This window comes from Diadema antillarum, unplaced genomic scaffold, assembly GCF_040938485.1.
Source record: "Diadema antillarum isolate AM-2024a unplaced genomic scaffold, OU_Dant_1.0 seq00000059_RagTag, whole genome shotgun sequence".
NCBI classification, from domain to species: domain Eukaryota; kingdom Metazoa; phylum Echinodermata; class Echinoidea; order Diadematoida; family Diadematidae; genus Diadema; species Diadema antillarum.
In genome coordinates this window covers 311,544-332,899 of record NW_027271164.1, presented here as the reverse complement: position 1 = coordinate 332,899, position 21,356 = coordinate 311,544, and the positions used below count along the sequence as shown (strand labels likewise).

The window sequence follows — 21,356 nt, the reverse complement described above, 5'->3', positions numbered from 1 at the left end:
CGGTGTACCCCGGCGAGCATTCGCAGTGATAATCATTGACCATGTCAGTACACGTTGCATTGTTGAAACACGGCTCTAGCAGGCAGTCATCAATGTCATTTTCGCAGAAGTCGCCGTCGTATCCTGCTGAACACATGCATACGAAACCCGCAATTCCATCTTGGCACGTACCATTATTCAAGCAGGGAGAACTACTGCATTCGTCCAGATTAGACTCACAATACATTCCTCCAAAGCCACGAGTGCAGCGACATCGGAATCCATCTACGAAATCGACACAAGTACCATTATGAAGACATGGTTTACTGGCGCACTCGTCATGGTCTACCTCGCAATGGATCCCATAGTAACCACTTGCGCATGAGCAGACGTATCCGTCGATCTCGTCAATGCAATACGCCCCATTTAAACAGGGATTGCTACCGCATTCGTTAATGTTGTTTTGGCAGACCTCTCCGTCAAATCCTGGATCACAGTCGCAACGGAATCCGTTCACACCGTCGGTACAACTGCCGTCATTTTGGCAAGGTCTGCTCGCACACTCGTTGATGTTCTGTTCACACAAGTCACCATCAAAACCCAGCTGGCACCTGCATGTGAACTGAGCAATACCATCTTGACAAGTTCCGTTATTCAAACATGGCGCACTATGGCATTCATCAACATTGATTTCACAGACAGATCCAGTAAAACCATACGGGCAGGCGCAATCATAGCCATTAATTCTATCTATGCAAGTGGCGCCATTCAAGCAGGGCTGACTCTCGCATTCGTTGATCTCTGATTGGCATCGTTCACCTTGGAAACCGTCAGGACACAGACACAGGTATGCCGCGATTTGATCCTGGCAAATCCCGTTGTTCATACAGGGATCACTGTGACACTCGTCGATGTTGACTTGGCACAGGGGGCCTTCAAATCCTACCCTACAGTGACAAGAAAATCCATTGACGAGATCCTCACAGGTTCCTCCATTAAGACATGGTTCAGGCGAACAATCGTCAATATTAACTTCACAGTGGGCTCCGGAGTATCCCGGCCTACAGGGGCAATGATAGCCATTAACAGCGTCCACGCATGTGTGTCCATTTTGGCAAGGGTTGCTCACGCATTCATTGATATCAGTGTTACACAGGGTACCTTCGAATCCAGGAGAACATTCGCAAATAAAGCCATTGATGCCGTCTACACAGGTGGCGTTGTTGAAGCATGGTGCACTCTGACACTCGTTCACATTCACTTCACAGTGTATTCCCGTAAAGCCAGAGGAGCACAGGCAGACATAACCATTAATGCCGTCAACGCACGTGTGGTCATTGTTGCAGGGACTGCTCTGGCATTCGTCGATATTTGTTTCACAATCTGGTCCCGAGAAACCAGGCTGGCAGCTACAGTTGTACGCGTTCACGAGATCGGAGCAGGTTCCATTGTTTAAACACGGGCCGCTCTCACACTCATCTACATTCACTTCGCAAAGAGTTCCGTTATAACCATCCTGGCAACTGCAAACAAAGCTGCCGATCAGGCTGGTGCAGACGCCATCATGCAAGCAAGGTCGGCTGCTGCATTCGTTGATCTCTAGCTCGCAGTGAACACCCTCAAAGCCTGCTGAACATTCACACTGATAACCATTCACGCCGTCAATACAAGTATGATTAGCCGTGCACGGGTTGCTGAGGCACTCGTCCCTGTTCACCTCACAGAGAGCACCCTCAAACCCATCAACGCACACACAGGTGAAGCCGTCGATGGCATCAAGGCAGGTCGCTCCATTAACACAAGGGTCGCTACCGCATTCATCGACGTTGACTTCGCAATTTGTCCCCTCAAAGCCAGCAAGACAAGAACATGAGTAGTTTCCAATCAGATCTGTGCATGATCCAGAGTTCTGACACGGTGAGGGCGCGCACTCATCTATGTTGATTTCACAATTTAGACCTGAAACAAATTCACAGTGTATAAAAGAGAAATATGATACAACACTAGGGTAAAATCAACATTCATTTGCCGAATAGTCATTCGCATCATACTACTCTATGCGTTCGATTTTGTGGACAATCAAACACTAATTTGGGTCATTCCATGATCACTCTTCAGCACAAGAGATCGAACATGTATATTTGTCATTCATCTGATTAGCTGAGACTTCTCGAAACTATTGATACAGAACATACCCATTTAATCACTCATTCCTTTAAAAAGAATTCAAAAATATATTTCTTACATTTGCTCGTAGTGACTGTTTCGTGACGAATATTGCACATAAAGTTTCGCCGTTACCCCTTCTAAACATGGAGGACAAAGCAGACAAGAATTTAAAGGCCCGGAAGCGTGGAGAGAGAAGGTGGTCCAATTCAATAGATCTTCATTGCTGCTTAAATACGCACACTTTCAAACTACAAATAACGCAGCTTGCTTGCCCGTCAGCGAATATGTGAATCGAAGCGTACGCACATCGGTAACGTTCGACTACAGTCGAGATTCTTCGGCTGTGTGTGTACTTACATAGATATCAGTGATAACGCTACACACAATTCGCTACGGGTATTCTCGAATATATCCGAATCAGGCCAGCCTCCCCATTGCACAAATCCCCATGACTCCATGTCTTTAAGAACTCGTTTTTGATTACGTGTTGTACATTGATATGAGACGAGATATTTACCTTGTATTCCCTGCACGCATTCACATGTGTATCCATTGATGATGTCAGAACAAGATCCTCCATTTTGGCAAGGTCCTGATGCGCACTCATTAATTTCCTGACACAGAAACACAGACAACAAATCAAAACAGCCATTATTGATTTCTGACTCAATGAATATCTTCAAACTATTTCATCAAACGACATCATACATCATTTTACGTAAAGTTTCTGACACTAAAATTTCCATATATCGGTAGCACGGATTAAGAAATGACGCTTTGTTCATTATGATCTCTCCCTTTCCCATGTTTTAAGGAGAGTATCGAAGTGTTAGCAAGATGGTAAAGCACATGCTGACGACAGTAATTGGAAACAACAGTCTTGATTCTAACTCCACTGTCGTCCTAAGACATAATGGTCACACAACTTACGTTCATTTACAAAAAGATTTGTATGTATACAAAAAAAAAAACCGATGATTCAGCAGCAAACACAAACCATCCACCTGTACAAAGCCCCCTCTTCGTCAACGATTTGCCCCCCCCCCCCCCAAAAAAAAAACAAGATAAATTGCAGCAGCCCGTTTTTATACTTTTGTGTCTCTTTATGACATTATGTTGTCTTAGAAAACACCCTTTGGAGTTATGAATGTGTCTCTTCAGCTCCCAAGTTATCTACGAAACCAGTACATTCGTTCTAGCGCAAGTCTTATAAGCGTCCATGAATATCTTGATACATCTATAAGGAAAAAAAAACCCCGAAGCAATGGTACCTCCCCATCCTACAATTCTTAACAACCAGTTTTCTGTGTAATACATTTACGCTTGGGTCTTGTGTTTCCCTAGTCTAGAAATGAGAAATTGAACCATGCTGTAAGCCGCTGAAATATTCCCAACTCTTCCTGCAAAGCTACATGAAGGTGTTACAAAATATCACCGTTTGAAGTAAAGTCTTTTTTTTAATCGATGAAAAGGATTTTCCCGAAAGAGAAATCAGACTTTGATTGATGAATCAAATTTCATTTTCTTTACATTCATGAGCATTTCACTATTTGAACAATGCCTGTTTTTGTTGTCACGAAACACTGCTGGCATCAAAACAGACGAACGAGCTTCGATTAACTCCATAGATTAAGTAGGTGGTTTGCCCTATACCGGTCTCGTCACCTGATGCCATTTATTTTCGACTAACAAAAGTAGGCATGAATGTGGAACTCTGGCGATAACGGTGACCCAGATAAACGAAAGTACATTTACCCAGTCACAGACTTCTTAGGGTGATAAAGAGTTTACAATACATCGCGTGATCTTATGTTGGTCTCCACGCGCAAAGTTAGGGGATATGATACTTCACGTCTTCAGTGTTTGGGTCATATATCAAGCAACATGTGAGTGGGATGTACTAGTAATCATTTGTAACGCTATACCTGAAAAGGTGCTTGCCATTACCATATAGACCAGAGTGATCTTATATTACCTCTCACCAGCTGTTGTTGTATCTTTCCTTTAATAATTGCGTAAGTGAAAGATATGGCTATTCGGCTTCGGTCGTTTTGGAAACTTTAACGTTACATAGACACAGCTACTGCACTGATTTGCCGGTGCCACGTAGTCCTGATATTTAACAGCAGTAGATCATGGAAGAGTTGTGAATGGGAAATGTTTACATCTTTGTCTGAAATCTTTTCAGCTATGTAGGACAGTAGATAGGTTTGGGAGGGGTAGGGTGACATGCAGGACGTTGAAAACAATCATAACAGTTGTTATTGCAACTGATTGACAAATTACCCTTCATCGATGTAAATAAGCCACGGTTAGTTAGTGTCAGAGTAGTGGTCATGATAACAAATTTTCGTCCATAAAGGGCAATTTGTCAATAAGTTGCAATAAAGCAACTCGAAGCAAGGATTTATTAATTTTGCACCTTTTAAAAAGCAAGATTGCAGTCAGAGTTTACACTCCTGCATCAACATGATCATCTCTCTATAACTAATGTAATCATCATCATCATCATCATCACCATTATCATTACTTTCATCTCTAAAGGCAACAGAAATTGTAAGCATGGCTTTCTAAGTTTGTTTGGTTTTTTTAAAGTTCGTTTTTAAGATGGCAATTGATATTTTTACTTCTCACTATACAGGCACAGGGATTAAGCCATGAGGTTTAAAAGTAATCCATATATCTTTGCATTGTCTTAATAGTCTCGTGGCGTGCTTGCCATTGCCTTCAAAGGAGAAGCTGCAATTACCAGTCACTGCTCGAATCTGCGAATATGATTTGAACCACGAATTGAATGCAGTACTGCATGTTCATGATGATTGTTAGGGACTAACGTGAAAATTTCTCCTAGGATCACCAACAAGTTTCTGCAAATCTCTCTTTTCTTTCTTCTTTCTTTCTTGGTATGCTTTGTTTGGATTGCGATCCGATTCGGCGACACCCTCATTGTAAAGCCCATCGCACACTACGACCCATGGCTATACGACAGACAGATTTGGATCTGAAATAAATAGGCGCGTTTATTCTGAGACTACGTGATTTATTTCGGATCCAAAGTCTGTCATTCGTATAGTCGTGAGTCGTATAGTGTGCAGCGGGCTTAAAGTTTATTTGATGTGCGTGTTTACCACATCACAGTTGAGTCCCGTGTAGCCTGCGTGACATATCTTTCGTCCTAGAGGGCTGCAGGAATAATGTCCACCCGGCCCGTTATTCGGCCTGCAGAATCGGGTGCAGTCACTGCCGTAGTAGTGTGGATTGCAAAACACTTTGGTCTCAATGATGGTTCTGCGGTGGAGAAAACAAAAGAAGCACGTGCCATAACAAGACATGTCGTGTCATTCTGGCCAATGGAGAGAGATGACCAAGAATAGCATCTATAACTCACTGACGAAAACAACAACGTGAGAATCATATCAAGAGTGAAACTACAATGTATTATCTTAGATTCAGCTGCAATTGCATTCGTCAGAAAACGAAGTGCAAAAAGATGAAAAACAAATAGAACTGAAATGCAGCGAATAAGCGTAGACATGTTGATGTACAAAAGGGAACAGAAAATTGAAGGTGAGATATGAAAATGTGTAAGATGGATTTTATGTGGAGATGTCATCCGGTCTCATACCGACTTGAAATTTGTTTTCTGTCTTTACGAAGCCCTGTATTAAAGATTGTAAATCAGAGGAATCGAAAGCAAGAACTCACGCAGAGTATCCTCTGGTACTGGACAGCGTGGTGCGGATGGGAACCGCGCTCGCCTCATCGCGTGCGGGCGCCATTCTCAAGTTTGCAGCGTAGAAATCGATCTTGTCGTCTGCGTTCGGGTCCACGTCCCAAATCTCGATTTTCACTCTTATACCACCCTATAGGAAACAAGATGTGATTACTTTAAGAGAACACGTGACAATCTATGATCTATCGTATCATGCAGTCAGTATAGGTTATATATACATCACATAGGTAAGTATTGCGAATACAGATTCATGAACATTCTTGGCTTTTGAAGAATATTTACTTTATTAATTTCTACCAGATGGCCTTGTCAATGTCACAGACAGCACAAATGGGTAATGAGGGACACAGGGGGTGCATCATTGTGTCGAAAGATGTCCGCTCTTGGCAGGACTGAACCGTGAACCTTACCCAATACATGTACATACCGGTTCCTTGTCATTTTGTTCCCATTCGATTGCTCCAATGAAATATCTGCACGTTAAGCCAAACATGAAACCTACCTCCAAACATAACCCTAACCCTATTCCTAATCCTCACATCAAACAAAACCTAAAACCCTATCGCAATCGTAACCCTAAACGTAAGTTCTTGGAGAAAACAAGACCGGGGCAAGCACTATTTTCGCAGGAGCAAATGACGTGTCACTTAGTATACACCATTCTTCCGCTGGACTAAAATTATCCACTATAATACTGGGACTGTGAAAAGCATCGGCCTACCTGCCATCTCTGTAGCTGTCGCCGAATGGGATTTGCAATATTGGTGGGTAGTACAGCGGGGAAGGAGAAGGACTGTCCGTTGTCCTGCACCAAACCAGTAGTGATACGACCGTGGTCACATGCCGTCATGCTGTTAGAACTGCGAGAGAGAAAGCCGCCAAAATATAAACGGTGACGATCCATAACATAGGATGTGATTCATTGATTCAATGGTACACCTGTTATCTGTTATCTGTTCATTGATATATATATATATATATATATATATATATATATATATATATCTCTTATATAATCTATATCTATCCCTGTGACAGTAACAATGAAAATCCAAGCAAATCAAGACCCTGCCAGTAATTTGTTTACGGATTTGGTGTGTTAATGTGGTGACGGTTCTGTTACATTAGATGGCTGAAGTCCTGTTTTTTAATGCCCATACATGCATGTTTATTTGTTTACTTATGCACACGTTTCTACCTCAACGCCGATGTTAGAATGCATAACAATTATTAAAGAGACATTGGAAAACTCACTCATCAACGAGGGAAAAATGAGGACTTACCAAGCTTGGGTCATTGTTGCAACTTTTCAATTTTGACCACACCCCAAAATCTAAAGCACTTCATCTTCATGTAAGCCATATATAATCATAACGGACAGGATATAATTTTACAAAGATTTTAACAATCTTCCTGTGGTTACCAAAGCATGTCTCCATTATTACTGAGACAAGGTGGCACTGCTTCAAACTTTTTGAGGAGTACATGATTACTGATAATCAATTTGGAAGAACAGGGACAATGGCAACGGCGATCGCTCAAATCATGACTCTACAAAATAGTTGTTGTTTTCTGTACGCTTCTTTGCTTCTGCGCAGTTTTTAAGGTTATTCCAGCACGCCGGTTTCTAATGCGTTGAAAGCAGGAGAAATACTTGCTTCAAGAAAAGCAAAAGCAAAACAATGATAAATGGGAAAGGCACATTCTATGCAGCTGGACAATCACGTCGTTAAACTGAAACTACAGCTTGCAAGCAGGAAAATATCAGCAGTACAATGCATACTCTCTGATACATAACATAATAAGCAAATCATAGCACTAAATGCCTGCGCTAAAACTTTGAGACAAGACATTCTTAAACTGAATTCAGTGGGAAATGAAAACAAAGAAAGCCCTGGTCGGGAATCATCGCTAGTCAGTCATGGAACTGTGTTACTTTAGAAACCGAATTTGAAGACGCTCTTCTGTTGTACCCATGTTTACTCTTACCTGCCCTGACGATGAAGGCAGATGTTAAATCTGGGGTCGCACTTGTCAATTCTACACAACCACACTGTGTCACAGCAGTCGCCGTCTAGTTCCCGATTTGCAAGATTGGAGTAGCTCACCAGCTTCAGCGAGAAAGTGGCAGACGACTTCACAGTCTGGAAAGCCTGGTGAGATATGATAATCAAATAACACCAAAATGACAGGACCGGACTAAACGAACTTAAGTGTACAGAATTCAGTCAAGTCAGTGTCGTATGAAAACCCTTTGTATTGTATATTTCTATATTCTATAAGCATACATCAGTGAAGATGCAATGTGGCTGATGAATGGTTAAGAACATGGACTTTCAATCTTGAAGCCCTTGGTAAGAATCCACTAGTAGCAGCGATTGTTCCCCTAGGTAAGGTAAATTATCCTCGTTGCCTGTATGAATAGTCCTTCAGAAGATTAGAGCAACCAGTTGGATGGTTGCTAGCTTAATAGCATGCAATTGCTTCCTAAGCGACAAAAATAGCATATACAATTCAAACTCCTGGTCAGAATAAATTAAGTATGTCGACTATGGATTGATTTCATATAAGAAAAGAAGCAATGCCCATTTGCAAATGCATACTAAATGGGAAGACAAACACACATACACACACTCTCACACCCCCCACACACACACGATAAGGTAATGATCATATATGATATACTCGAACACATCACCACATAAAGTTAACAATAACTTGGTGAAAACATTAGACACAGACAGACACAGACGGAAGCCCTCTACGCCTATCACGAAGAAGAAGAAGAAGAGGAGGAGGAAGAAGAAGAAGAAGAAGAAACATCTTTCAGGCTTGCATGGTCACTTCGAACTTAGAGTATTATAGCAATAAGCTTTATTTTATCTCACTATATCTAGTGCTAAAATTGTGCAAATCAGAATGATGCTTTACCCAAGAACTCATGGAGTCTGTATGATGTCACCCTATTGGGGTTATCGAAAAAGCAACAATATTATCAGTTTTACGATGTTATAGTAAAACAAAAACCGTATGAAGTGTGTTTGCATGCATTCCATTAGGTACAATGAGTTGAATCTCTGTCCTGCTTCGACTTTTTTTTTCAATTCAAATGAATTTATTAGTAATTTTCTGCATCGAATATTTATTACAAATGAAATACTGTCATTTCTTTTTGTTTACAAGACAATATAACATACAGTGAGTACATCCGAATATAAAACTGAGATATACGTGTACAGATTGAAGAAAAGAATAAGAGAACACGTCAACTGGGAACCACTCGGGATAAAGTGAATCAAATGATCTGAGTAAATTATGGCACATGTATTGGGAGTATGAATGCAGAAGACTGTCGTCAAATAGGCATATAGCTTGAAGATACGACAGCCTTGAAAGAGAATCTAAAAAAGGAAAATGGGCAAAACATACATCTTGTATACTTATCGAAAAGAAAAGAAAAAGAAAAAAAGTGACATTCTGGCATCACATTACGACAACAAAAATTGTATAGACACTATGAGATACAGGGAATGAGGTGAGTGAGGTGAGTGCTGGTGCAAGTGGGAGAGCCCAGCAGGCGCGCGATACTAGGTGCCTTTTTGAGATAGGAAAACTTATCAATCAATCAATCAATCAATCATAGTTTATTTCCAATCATCGAAAATCAAAAAACATAGTACAAAGTATACATGTGATGAAATATTGTTCAAACGTTTGCATAAGATTTATGTAATATATATACGAGACATATTATAGAACAACATAATTATAACATGTACAATATTTAGGAAAACACTGTATAAATACTTCGTGGGCGAGCGGAAAATAAATTCGATTATGGAAAATAGTGATCCACTAAAAAGCATAGCTTGTCGGACGTGGATCGCTAGACAAATAATGAGTAATTTATATACTATTCTATAACAATATACATGTAATTATTTTGAGATACACCGGTTGGGAAAAAATATAGAATACCAATGCTAGTGCCCGGACACTGCTCACTGAACCACGTGTACCGGGAAAATATGACAAGGACAACACGTTCGTACACACATTCAATTACCCACACGTATACACTGTAAGACGCGAGACAGTACCGAGAGGAGAGAAGACGGTAACAATACAAGTCTACGAAGAACAAGAGACAGGAAAGGAAGAGGAGAGAAGGAAGAAGAGAAGTCTGCACACAGAACACGCCAAGTGCTGCGACATCAGGACAAGTGAAGGCTCAAGCATAAATCAAAACAATTTAAATTATCTAAGATTATAAGTAGAAAGTAAATATTTTCTGAGTTTGTATTTAAATGTAACAAATTTGGGGGAATCTTTTAAACTATTATCTAAATTATTCCAAAGTCTGGGTCCGGTATAAAGAAATGTATTTTGGGCATGTGCGGTTCTCATTAATGGAAGATGAAATTCGTCGGATCGTCGCGTGGGATAGTTATGAACATGACTATTTCGATGAAATGAATCATGGAATATTTTAGGTAAAAAGTTACTGTTGTAATTAAACATAAACTGGCCAAGTTGAAACACATACAAATCATTTACTTTTAATATTTTATGGTCAGAAAACAAAGCATCTGTATGTTCTCGGGTATGTAAATTAAAAACAATTCTAAGCGCTTTCTTTTGCAGTAAAAGAAGTTTATCAAGTAACATCTGACATGTATTACCCCAAGCAAGAATCCCGTAGTTTAAATAAGGTAGTATCAAACTAGAATAAAGAGTTAATAATGCAGATGAAGGAAGATAATATTTTAATCTATTCATTACACCAATGTTACGTGATATAATTTTACATATGTTATCAATATGATTCCTCCATGAAAGCTTGTTATCGACACAAACACCAAGAAATTTAAAGGAAGAAACTTCTTCTAAAGGAGTAGTATCAAATGTTATATTGCCTGGGAGGCTATTTAAAGAATTACTAAAAAGCATAACTTTTGTTTTTTTAATATTTAATGACAATTTATTTGCGTATATCCATTGTATAACCTTTTTCAGTTCTTCATTGACTGTTCTTATTAAAATGTTTGGGTCAGGGTGAGAAAAGAAGAGTACTTAAATATGTTTATTGAATAGTTTGATGTAAGGAGACGGGGGGGGGGTATTCAGGGAGAGGATCATATAAATCGATGCCGCAAAATGACAGTTTATTGTCTCAATAAATTCAAAAGAAATGCTTGTAACATCATCATGATCGCACAGCTGCGTATGCTTTTATCCGCTTTCACATTCGTGTTCACTTTATACTCCAATATTGTGATAAAGCTATACGTAAACAGATAGGAGACAACTTTATGCCAAGAACAAAAAAAAATGTGAACGGGAAAAACCAAACAATCACGTGATATTACACGTGAAAATTATCATCAGCAATTGAAATATGGTAATCGGTTTATCAAAGAGAAAGGGGAAGACAAGTGAGGCAATGCCATGCCAAGAAAGTGGTATGTTTTACATGATTTCCTTACAGCTTTGTATGTGGTTTGCTTACTTAATATGATAGAGGATCTTCTTACGCACGGGAGGACGCAAACTATCATTTTTACTGTATAGCGGAGAAACAATCAACGCTTTTCAAGTAAGACTTTGCGGATATTGTTTTTAGAGAAGCGGATGTTGCAGTTGACACTCGATGGCTGAATAGGATGACATGGAAAATTCAGTCAGTTCCTTTTTATTGTTTAATAATAAACAGTGGAACACAGTTACCTGGTGGAGAAGTTGAAAACGAAAACGAAAGTGTATTGAAAGCTCTTCAGAGAGTATGGTGGGAGAAGAAAAATACACCTGGGCTGTCATTTCGCAACATGCATTAAGATACATAATATACTTCAGAATTGCCGACATTTCTTTGTAGTTTTTATGTGACATTAATACCATATCTCCTTCTTGTAAGCAAGTTCACAGCTATTTTGCCCGAGTTAGTTTGTGAATGAGCGATGCAAGATTACAAGTGCGGTTGATCCTCGATGTATCAACCATCATGTCTTGGATTTTTGTCGCACATTAAATACAAACAGAGCTATAAATCTGAATCTTATTTATGTATGTATATATATATATATATATATATATATGTATACATATATATATATATATATATATATATATATATATATATATAGGTATAATTCGTATCAAAGTGTATTGTTCGCAGAAAGTTGATCCGGAATGTTGATTTCTTAATTATTGTCGTATATGTAATTAATTCAAGCGCAAACTGGCACTTTTCTTAATTTTGCCAATCAACGTTTTCAATATCTCTTTCCGACCATCAGTATGTTGCTGCATGGTTATAAGAATAACGTTGCTGAAGAAAGTGCGTTGCGTTTATCTTCACTTTCGATCTCAGTTTCTCTACTCCCTGTCGTAATTTTCATTCCTCCATATAACATCCACACATTATGATAATTGTCGGTTATCTGAGCAATATCAGTAATGTTTATATTGTCCACATGAAGCAGAAGAAAAAAAGGAGATGCGTTAGAATTTCAAGCGGAAGGATATCACGGATAGTTTGGATTTATTATCATAATCATAATGATCGTGCCTATTACTGCAATGGAAGCCTGATCTAAGCTTTCTCTCAAGGTCAAGATTGTATTTCAGCTGGTTAAGAATAAACCCACTGGTTGTACCTATCATCACGAGATCAGAGTGTTTCCTTTGTTCTTGCTTGTTTGTTTGTGTGCTTGGTTTTCTTTTTCTTCTCTTTTCTTTTTTTTTCTTGTCTCGAGTGCGTTTCCCGGTGGCATTCTTGTGACAGAAGAGTTTGAAGAAATGAGCTTCAACTTCCGCTTCTTTGTTTTTAGACGACAAACTTTCCACAGCAAAACACTTACTGGAATGAAAGTGTCGTTTGAGTCGGCTCCCAATACGGGAATACATTTCATGTCACACGTCCTCATCTTGAACAAAGATTTGCAAAGAAATTCAGTTCAATTCAACTCAACTGATATTTATTTCCATTCATCCACAAACACCGAAACAAAATACAAAGTATACATTACACAATTATTATTTTATCATTAAAAAAAAACCCTTACTCATGAGGTATATCAAAATATACATACAATTTCATCAAAGAAAAACCAAAAACCAAAATAGCAATGCACACTTAGCAAGGTTGACCAAAAAAAAATATTAGAATTCATGGAAAAAAAAAAAGTGGCGCTCTGAAATGCATCCTCAAGCGTGACTAATGTTTGAAACTTGTAAAATCTGATATTGATTAAAGTTGACTTAGAGTTATCATTATCATCATCCACATAGGCGACAAAACACAGCTGAACATCAGCTAAAAGAATAATTATGTGAATTGGCTCAATGAATCAGGAGACAATTGCGGACAATTTTGTCTTCTTACCACCGTTTCTCTCTCTCTCTCTCTTTACATGCTTTAGCTTCGTTCCACAGGAAATTAAAGCATATTGGGATGAGAGTATTGATTAGCTTGGAGGACCGAACAAATTTGCCAAAGATGAGTTTAAAGGGGATTGAGCATTACGAGGGAGATGGCGGGAGACATTATTATGAAATACTATTTAGCTTTGGGGTGACTCAATCTTTGCGAAGTTTGCTGACTGACTGATGTATGATAGAGCTAAAACTTCGAACAGATAAAAAAAAATCAAACACACGGAAGACTTTTTTATGATAATGTTGTCACTATCATGATACCTTTAAACAAATATCATAATATACTGAAGTGTTGGTAACTGTTTTCGAGATTGTGATACTATTTTCTGTGAGAAAACTGAGTGAAAGTCACTTGAAGATCTTAAATTTTTAAGCACTTTTGTTTCCAAATTTCAACGAATTGTTAGGACAAATTATTCAACCCCATCATTGGTTTTGATAACTTCAGTTTCACACATTTACAGATTTACCACAGCTACGTACAGGACCGTACTATAAGCATATCAGGTTTGTTTGTTTTTTCGTTTGTTTGTTGTTTATATAGCTTTTTTATTCATTTCATTTAATTTCATTTCATTTCCAACAATGCAAAACATTTACATACATACACACACACACACATAATAACACAATATCAATATAATGTAGTACTAGTAATGAAGAAAAATACTCTGAAATCAACAGTACTACGTATCACTTTCTGATGATATCGAATTAATATTAAAGTTGCAGGAAATGGTGGAGACGTGCTGAAAAGCCAAGCTTGTATTTTGCAGTCTCCTCATGGACAATACAACTAATAACACTATAAGGAAGTAAGTCGCTAGATAAAAATTTGAATGTATGACGAACAGTGTCTGAGTTAAGCACGTGACAGTGGAGGAACTAACGATAATACGAATCTTACTGTCGTGCTAATTAAGTGTATAGAAATTACATGCTGCCTGCTATGATAAACCATGAAACTCCATGATATCGAATTTGCTTAGAATGTCAAACTCTATTCAAAATATTAATGCAGTGTGTATGTGCGTACATGTTTTATGTAAATATGAATGTATGTGCATAATCATAGTTGTAGACCTACTGTTTTCTCTTATCATAATATCAACGATAAATATTGATGATAAGAATATCTCCATAAGCATGAAAAACAGCCTTGAATTCAAAGCGTGGCCACCTCGAAGAGTAGCTAAAAAGTACCAGTAATATTGGCAAAGGGCAACCCTTCAACACTCCCCCAGACAAGCGGTGGCAGACGAGTGTAACGTGGCGTCACTAATGAAGACTGAACTATGTGTGTGCTGTGATTTAGCATGTTCAGTTCAGACTGAATACATGCGCATTTTCGACGTACAACACAATATTGCCGCTCTGCGCCGTATATCGTGCCGTTACACATCCATGCATTCGAGTAGGATGGATCTAAATGTCTCTAAATTGCATCACCATCTATTGAAATAAAAGCACGTCTCATCTCTATAGCCTCCAAACGCGGCTATACTACCTCCACAGAGTTTTTTGTCGAGGTCTCGGTATAAATCAGCATAACATTCCGGACCTTAATGGCTCCGACGGCACGTAGGATTAACAAAATTGAAACATATATGTTAAAGGATTGAAGCTCCATTATTTCAAATACGCTGTACTGACAACACAACTTCCCCGGCATACCTGGCAGGTTCTATAGTATGCTCCATTACAGCTACACAGATTTTCCCCCGTGCTAAATGCTGAAAATCAATTGCATGCATTAATTCAAAAATTGATTTCAAGTTACTTCAGGGACGACTTGAATAAGCAATAAATGTCAATACATGCATTCATTTTTCTTATTTTAAATAACTTAAGCGTAGAGTTTAGAAAACAATCAATGTTCATACATCTCGACATTAATTTTTGTGTGTAACGAATCCTGAATGTTAGTCCAATTTTAGTGAGAATACTGTTATAAATTATGATAGTGGATTGCTGCATGGTGCCAATATCCTTTGAGGGAAGTGTTGTGTTTATCTGTGATGTTCCTCTTGACTTACGAGTATAGAGATGGATACCTATCAATAGCATCGACCTAAAGACGCTTTGCAATTTGTTTTTGTTACAATGGATCACTAATATGACCGTTATTCTTATCATTTTGTCTCGTATGATAGCATTAAAAGCTATTATCATTATTATTATTGTTATTGTTATTGTTATTATTATTATTATTATTGACATTATTATTATCATTATTATTATTATTATAATTATTATCATCATCATCATCATTATCATTGTTGTTGTTGCTAATACCATTATTGATATCATCAATATCAACATCATCATCATCAGCAGCAGCATTTAAAGTAGTAGTAGTGTTATTGTTATTTTTGGACACGTGCCAGATTATACTGATGTAGGCCTAAACCTTACCAATGGCTAGAATGGCATCTGATTATGGGGGTATATTCTTAACGAAAGCATTCGTTATGCTGATGATAGATTTTGGAATGTCACGTGTACCAATTTTATTGTCAACTATCAGCCTTAATCTCCTCCCCCATGATTTTGTTTTCATTTATTCCTTAGATCATGTATAAATAAATAATTCAGGCAAAATTTCTTTTTCAGCTTGTGTTCAGAGTGGTTCACACTGCGCCACCATCATGTAGATGTACACGTTGAGTTTCTGTCTCCTCCCTGCTGCTCGGCAACCCGTCTGTCCGCGTAGGAGGAGAATCCGGAAGTCGGTTGTAAATTGATCTTGCCTCACACTTCCGCCAAAACACAAATCACCTCATTCTCGTATGACCCTATCACACGCGCTGTGTATCAAGGCTCATCCGACTGCCGTGAGTTTGGCAACATCCAGCGGTTTGAAGAGCACCGAGAGGCGGCGGTTTGGGATGGGATTGGCGAATCGATTTATCAAAACATTCATCCTCAGTGACAGGGACGAGGCAGTCTTTTAGTCAGAATTCTTGTCTGTTTTGATTAGAATGATATCGTGAGCATAATTTACCAGGGATATCCTCTTCAGTCTCGCTCTCCTGCTCCACAAGAAGACCTATTACTATTGCCCAAGCATCGCCAAATGTCTCGGCACCCATCCCATTTTTTACTCTTGGGTCTAGAAAGATCCTGTGTGACACTGTCTCTCCAAGTGTGTAGGTACTCGGCAGGATTCGAAGTCGGGATGACAGTCCCGAGTCGTATGCCGCCTTGCTGTCATCGAATGCCATAGACCAGGGTCTGACCTTTTGCTTTCGTTCTTCTCGATATTCCTCTGTAACCAAATAACGGCTAAACCAGGACGGTGCTCTCCAACACAGCGTATCCATCTTATTCTTTTTCTGTCTGTTGATAACTGTAGCAATTTTAGGTTGAAAGGAATTGGGTTTGTGTTTCCGAAAGATTTTTCGTCAATTCATAGACATGATATCTTATCTCACCATCCTATCTGTCTCTTTTTTTTCATCCTTTTTCCACTGTTCTGGTTATCTCCCTGCTTGTCCTATCTATCTTCACTCTTCCAACCTAAATATCTCTTTACACTTTGCCGGAAGCAGGCAGGAGGAGGAATAGGTCCTTAGAGGAGAGCAACAAGGTAGCAGTACCAAGAGTAGTTTTTACCTTCATTGTTGTATAGTTGTTGTTGTTGTTGGGATACATCAAATACATCGTAATGATTATTACGACAGTAATGGTGGTAATATACTTCGCACATAAATCCAATAGCAACGGAAAGAGTAGCGACATCACAAAAGGTTGCTCTGATGATTTAAGGTACGTCCTAAATTAAAGGGGCGAAATAGTAGAAGCATCTACACCAGTGTGACTAACAGAAGCGGTATGAATAGTGGTTGAAGTCGTAGTTGTAAGTAAAAGTAGTGGTAGGCCTACAAACAGTAAAGTAGTTGTAATAGTAGTTGTTGTAACAGCAGCAGTAGTAATAGAAGTGGTAGTGGAAGTAATAGTAGTAGTAGTAGTAGTATATAGTAGTAGTAGTAGTAGTAGTAGTAGTAGTAGTAGTAGTAGTAGTAGTAGTAGTAGTAGTATAAGTAGTGCAAGTATAGAAGAAGCCGAAAGAGTAGTAGCAAGAGTAAAGTAGTGGTTGTAGAAGAAGTACTGGAGTAGTAGAAGTAGTATACACATTATAGTGTGAGTACGAGTAGCAGTGGTGGTAGTCGGGCTAGTGGCAGTTATAGCTGGGCTGGTAAAAAAATGACTAGAACAAGTGACAGTGACGGTAAAGACCTCGAACCATCATTCATGTGTTTTCTCCAGTAATACAACAAGGTTGGAATTCTAGAAGGTCGATCCAATGGGTTGTATTTTGCGTAATTTCCGGTTGATTTTGGAAAAGTTCCAGCCAACATCTCGACATCTCTCGCCATTTCCAACTTAATTATCTTAGTAGAGTGACATATTACATTGCCATGAACTGTTTTCCCAGTGTTTGCGAAGTATGAGGATTATGAACAAGCATATTGGATATTTTAGAAAATTTCGAGGACTGAATCATGTTATTTGTTTGTTTGGTCGCCCTTGACGACCTCATGTCGTACCCTGCGAGGGATGACGGGAGAGGCGGCACAGGAAACAAACATCTAGACTCCTTCTCCTCATATTTTCCCTCGGGACTGTGCTTGTAACTGAGTGCGAGGAGAGCGCAGTGATGGGCGGGGCCTCCACGGCGAATCTCCTCCCCCTGACTCCCGCCCCACCCTCTCTCTCTCCTCCCCCCCCCCCCTTCTCCTTCTTTCTCTCTCTATCTCATCTCTGGCTTAGTGTCCAATCTTTTCTTTTCTTTTCAATCAAATGTTTTATTGCTTCACAATGTGCGCTTAGAAACATCCGTATTAAGCGCCTAATAAATGTATTGTATTATCATTATTATTGTTATTATTATTATTATCATTATCATTATTATTATTATTGTTATTATTATTATTATTATTATCAGTAGTAGTAGTAGTAGTATTGTTATTAATAATTACATTAAATCACAAAATTTATAAAAGATTGGCAGTCATTGTGAAAAAAACCCCGAATTCTTCGTCTCACCTCCACGTTTCAAGTTAAGTATGGCCACCGATGGGATTTTAAAGTTATATACTGCACTTCCTGTTCATGTTGTCTCGGATGATGAGATGAAAACCAACTGCGCCGAAAAGTAGACGCTATATCAGAAAACACAGAAACACTGAAATTCAACATTTCACGCGTTTCATTAAACAATTATACACAGAGTCAAACCAAACAAGTTGTGATGCCACAACTCACTCACTGATCTGCACAAAACTCTTTATCAAATAGATTGAATTAAATGAAATTTAATCACAAAGAGGAAATTACATATTTCACTTCAAGTTATTCTAAGCGTATGTAAGAACTTATTTCTATAATAACTTAATTAGTTGGTATAAACTAGTGACGAGGATGATTTCATGATAATCTTTTCTTTTCTCCTCAAATAATTTATGAGAGGATGATATCATCTTCTCATCTAAACCGAAATTATTCTAAAAAACTGATCTCACCGTTTAATGGGAAAAAAAGGGGAAAATCAAAATACAGTTGTATCATGTTTTCTTGTACTCCCGTTCGACCTTAACAACGCATTACAATTTTGTTTTTAAAAGTGACTTCCTTTTACTGTTTCCGCGTCCGGCAGATGGACTCGTATCCTGCTTGGGTAATATTCAATCCCCTCCGTCCATTCATATTCATTTTTTACTTGTAAGTAGCCCCTTCTTGCGGTTCCTTCTCGGTTTCCTGTCCTGTAGCCCAACCAACGGCATTGGTCTGGGAGGAAGCAGCGTGACTATATTCAGACTTCCCGACACAAAAGAGTACTTTTGCCCTTCAACATAACTTGGTACATAAATACACATTCTATTAAACGGAATCTGTGAATTAAGCTGGGTAAGAACTGAGTTTCAGTACAAGTGGCTGAAAACTGTAAAACAATTGCGTTAAAACGAAGAGCTGAAATTATGAGAGAGATTTCTGCTTCCTTCTTCATCTTCCTCGTGTCTTTCATAACTTGTTGGCCAATCCTTCTATACAATTAGGACATACTTGATTTAGGATAATAAATTCACTAACCTTTTTATTGTCCAGTATGCGTGGAAGAAGAATGTTATTATTGGTTCCTGTTTCTATAAACATGATTAATGACAGCTATCTATGCTGTGGTAATGATTTCTCAGAAGGAGTCTATGAAAGAGAATTACTGTTTGTTCATCAAAATTAGATCACCAGGTCTGAAAATAAAGTCATTCACTTGTCGTTTCTTGTCGAATTCGAGACAAGGAAATCATCTGAACTGATATTTCGCTGGGGAATGACCATGCGAGAAACTTGCCTTGTAAATCACCGTCAGTAATGGCTTGTGCCTGTATGAATTCGATAATCTTATTAGGAAACGGACTTGATTTCAATGAAGTACATTTTATATCAGAGGAATATTTTGCATGTCAGTGTAATTGATTCTCACATTTTGTAATATGGTATTTTCACGGAACTCGAACAGTCAGCACTGCAACCAGGTAACTCAACTCAAAGCATTAATTTCTTAGCTAATTCTGCCTGCTCCGATATTACACTAACTGAGAAGATACCTGGAAAATATTGTACTCCATTCGAGTTCTGTACACATGTTCTGTTTTTTTTTTTCTCGACCTCCGTGATTCATATATTTAACCTATATTGCGAATGTATCTCAAGACAGAATGTTTCGCAAAGCTAATGCAAACAGGTGATGTATTGAGGTAAGAATGTAAATCTCATCACCAGTGCCTACAGTCTTGACCGAGTTTAAAAAAAAAAAAAATCAGACAAAGAGTCAGTTGAATCCACAATTTGGCAACACAATCATCTCCTGTATTAACACTATAAGGTGGTATTACCGTAAACAAACTTGACTTTGCAGCCTAGTTATTTCGTACATCGTGATAACAATAGTACAAGGACAGACGACGTTTGACATCGGAGATTAGTGCACCCGTCTTAATACTAAGTACAGGTTGTGATAGGACCTATCTCTATTATTTTGTTACTTATTTCTTGTACCTTAATATCCAATTACGAGATGATGACCCTTTGACGTATGATATTGAAGAAAGGGACCGCAGGCAGCACGCTCGCCATCGACGGCACTGATGCCTTCATTGCGTCCTGATGTCTTCATCGCATCATGAATGCGTTTGGAATTGAATGTAGCGTTACAGTTAATCTCATGCATAACATTAAATTGCTATATACAATTCAATTTAATATCAGGGACGGAATCAGATACCGTCAAGTCGTTCGACTAATTTTTTTCCAGGTCTGCTCTAGAAAGAGAGAGAGAGAGAGAGTTTGGTGTCGTACAGACAACACAAAAGTCGCCAATTTAAAAGAAGGCTGTCAATATGGTTACCCTTTACAATCATGTCGGCACGTAGCGGTTAATCATTAACGAAATTGTCTCGGCTCCTTGACTTTGGGGTCATTAGCACGCCAGGCTTGTTTTGGATGAGTATTAACTCAATCAAAACAAGCCGGGTCATTTACCTCATTGCAGCTGAGGACGGGCTTGATTTTAGCTGTGATTTTGCTTCTACGATGACTTTGATGAACTTCACATTTTGAACATTTGATAAAACCAAGCTAAAAACAGCGATTATTATTAAAATATTAAGTCCCTTGCGTCTATGTTTCTCACTGCAATGACACTGACTTTCAAAACCAACTATCGACGGAATACCGCACTGAATTTAGACGCGAGCGGAACACACGCCAACGTATAACGCTCAAGAGTCCTATATGGGCCATTGTGTAACATTATGGATCAGATTGGAGACGTGTTTGTTTACTTGTAGCTTCATGTAATTTACACCAGTCACCTTTCTGCAAAGTGCGAAGTCACTGATCTTTTATCCGAAATTTCCTGGCAAAACTAGATTTTTATTAGTCTAGTGTACAGACGATCATCTTGGTGACTGAGTTATTCAAACCGTTAATAGGTTGGTGCTTGAACAATCAAGGGCTAGTAAATTACGAGGAACAA

The 21,356-nt window shown here is 38.7% G+C and overlaps 1 protein-coding gene across 1 annotated transcript in view; it reads right to left on the bottom strand.

The window, feature by feature from the left end:
• LOC139725778 (uncharacterized) overlaps positions 1 to 21,356 on the bottom strand; it is a 65,745-nt gene that overhangs the window by 36,184 nt on the left and 8,205 nt on the right. Inside the window, exons 2-7 of the mRNA XM_071636860.1 lie at positions 7,871 to 8,034; positions 6,603 to 6,741; positions 5,854 to 6,011; positions 5,277 to 5,436; positions 2,666 to 2,762; positions 1 to 1,938 (exon numbers count right to left, since the gene is read on the bottom strand). Coding sequence (XP_071492961.1) covers positions 1 to 1,938; positions 2,666 to 2,762; positions 5,277 to 5,436; positions 5,854 to 6,011; positions 6,603 to 6,741; positions 7,871 to 8,034 — 2,656 coding nt within the window. The remainder of the gene's footprint in view (positions 1,939 to 2,665; positions 2,763 to 5,276; positions 5,437 to 5,853; positions 6,012 to 6,602; positions 6,742 to 7,870; positions 8,035 to 21,356) is intronic.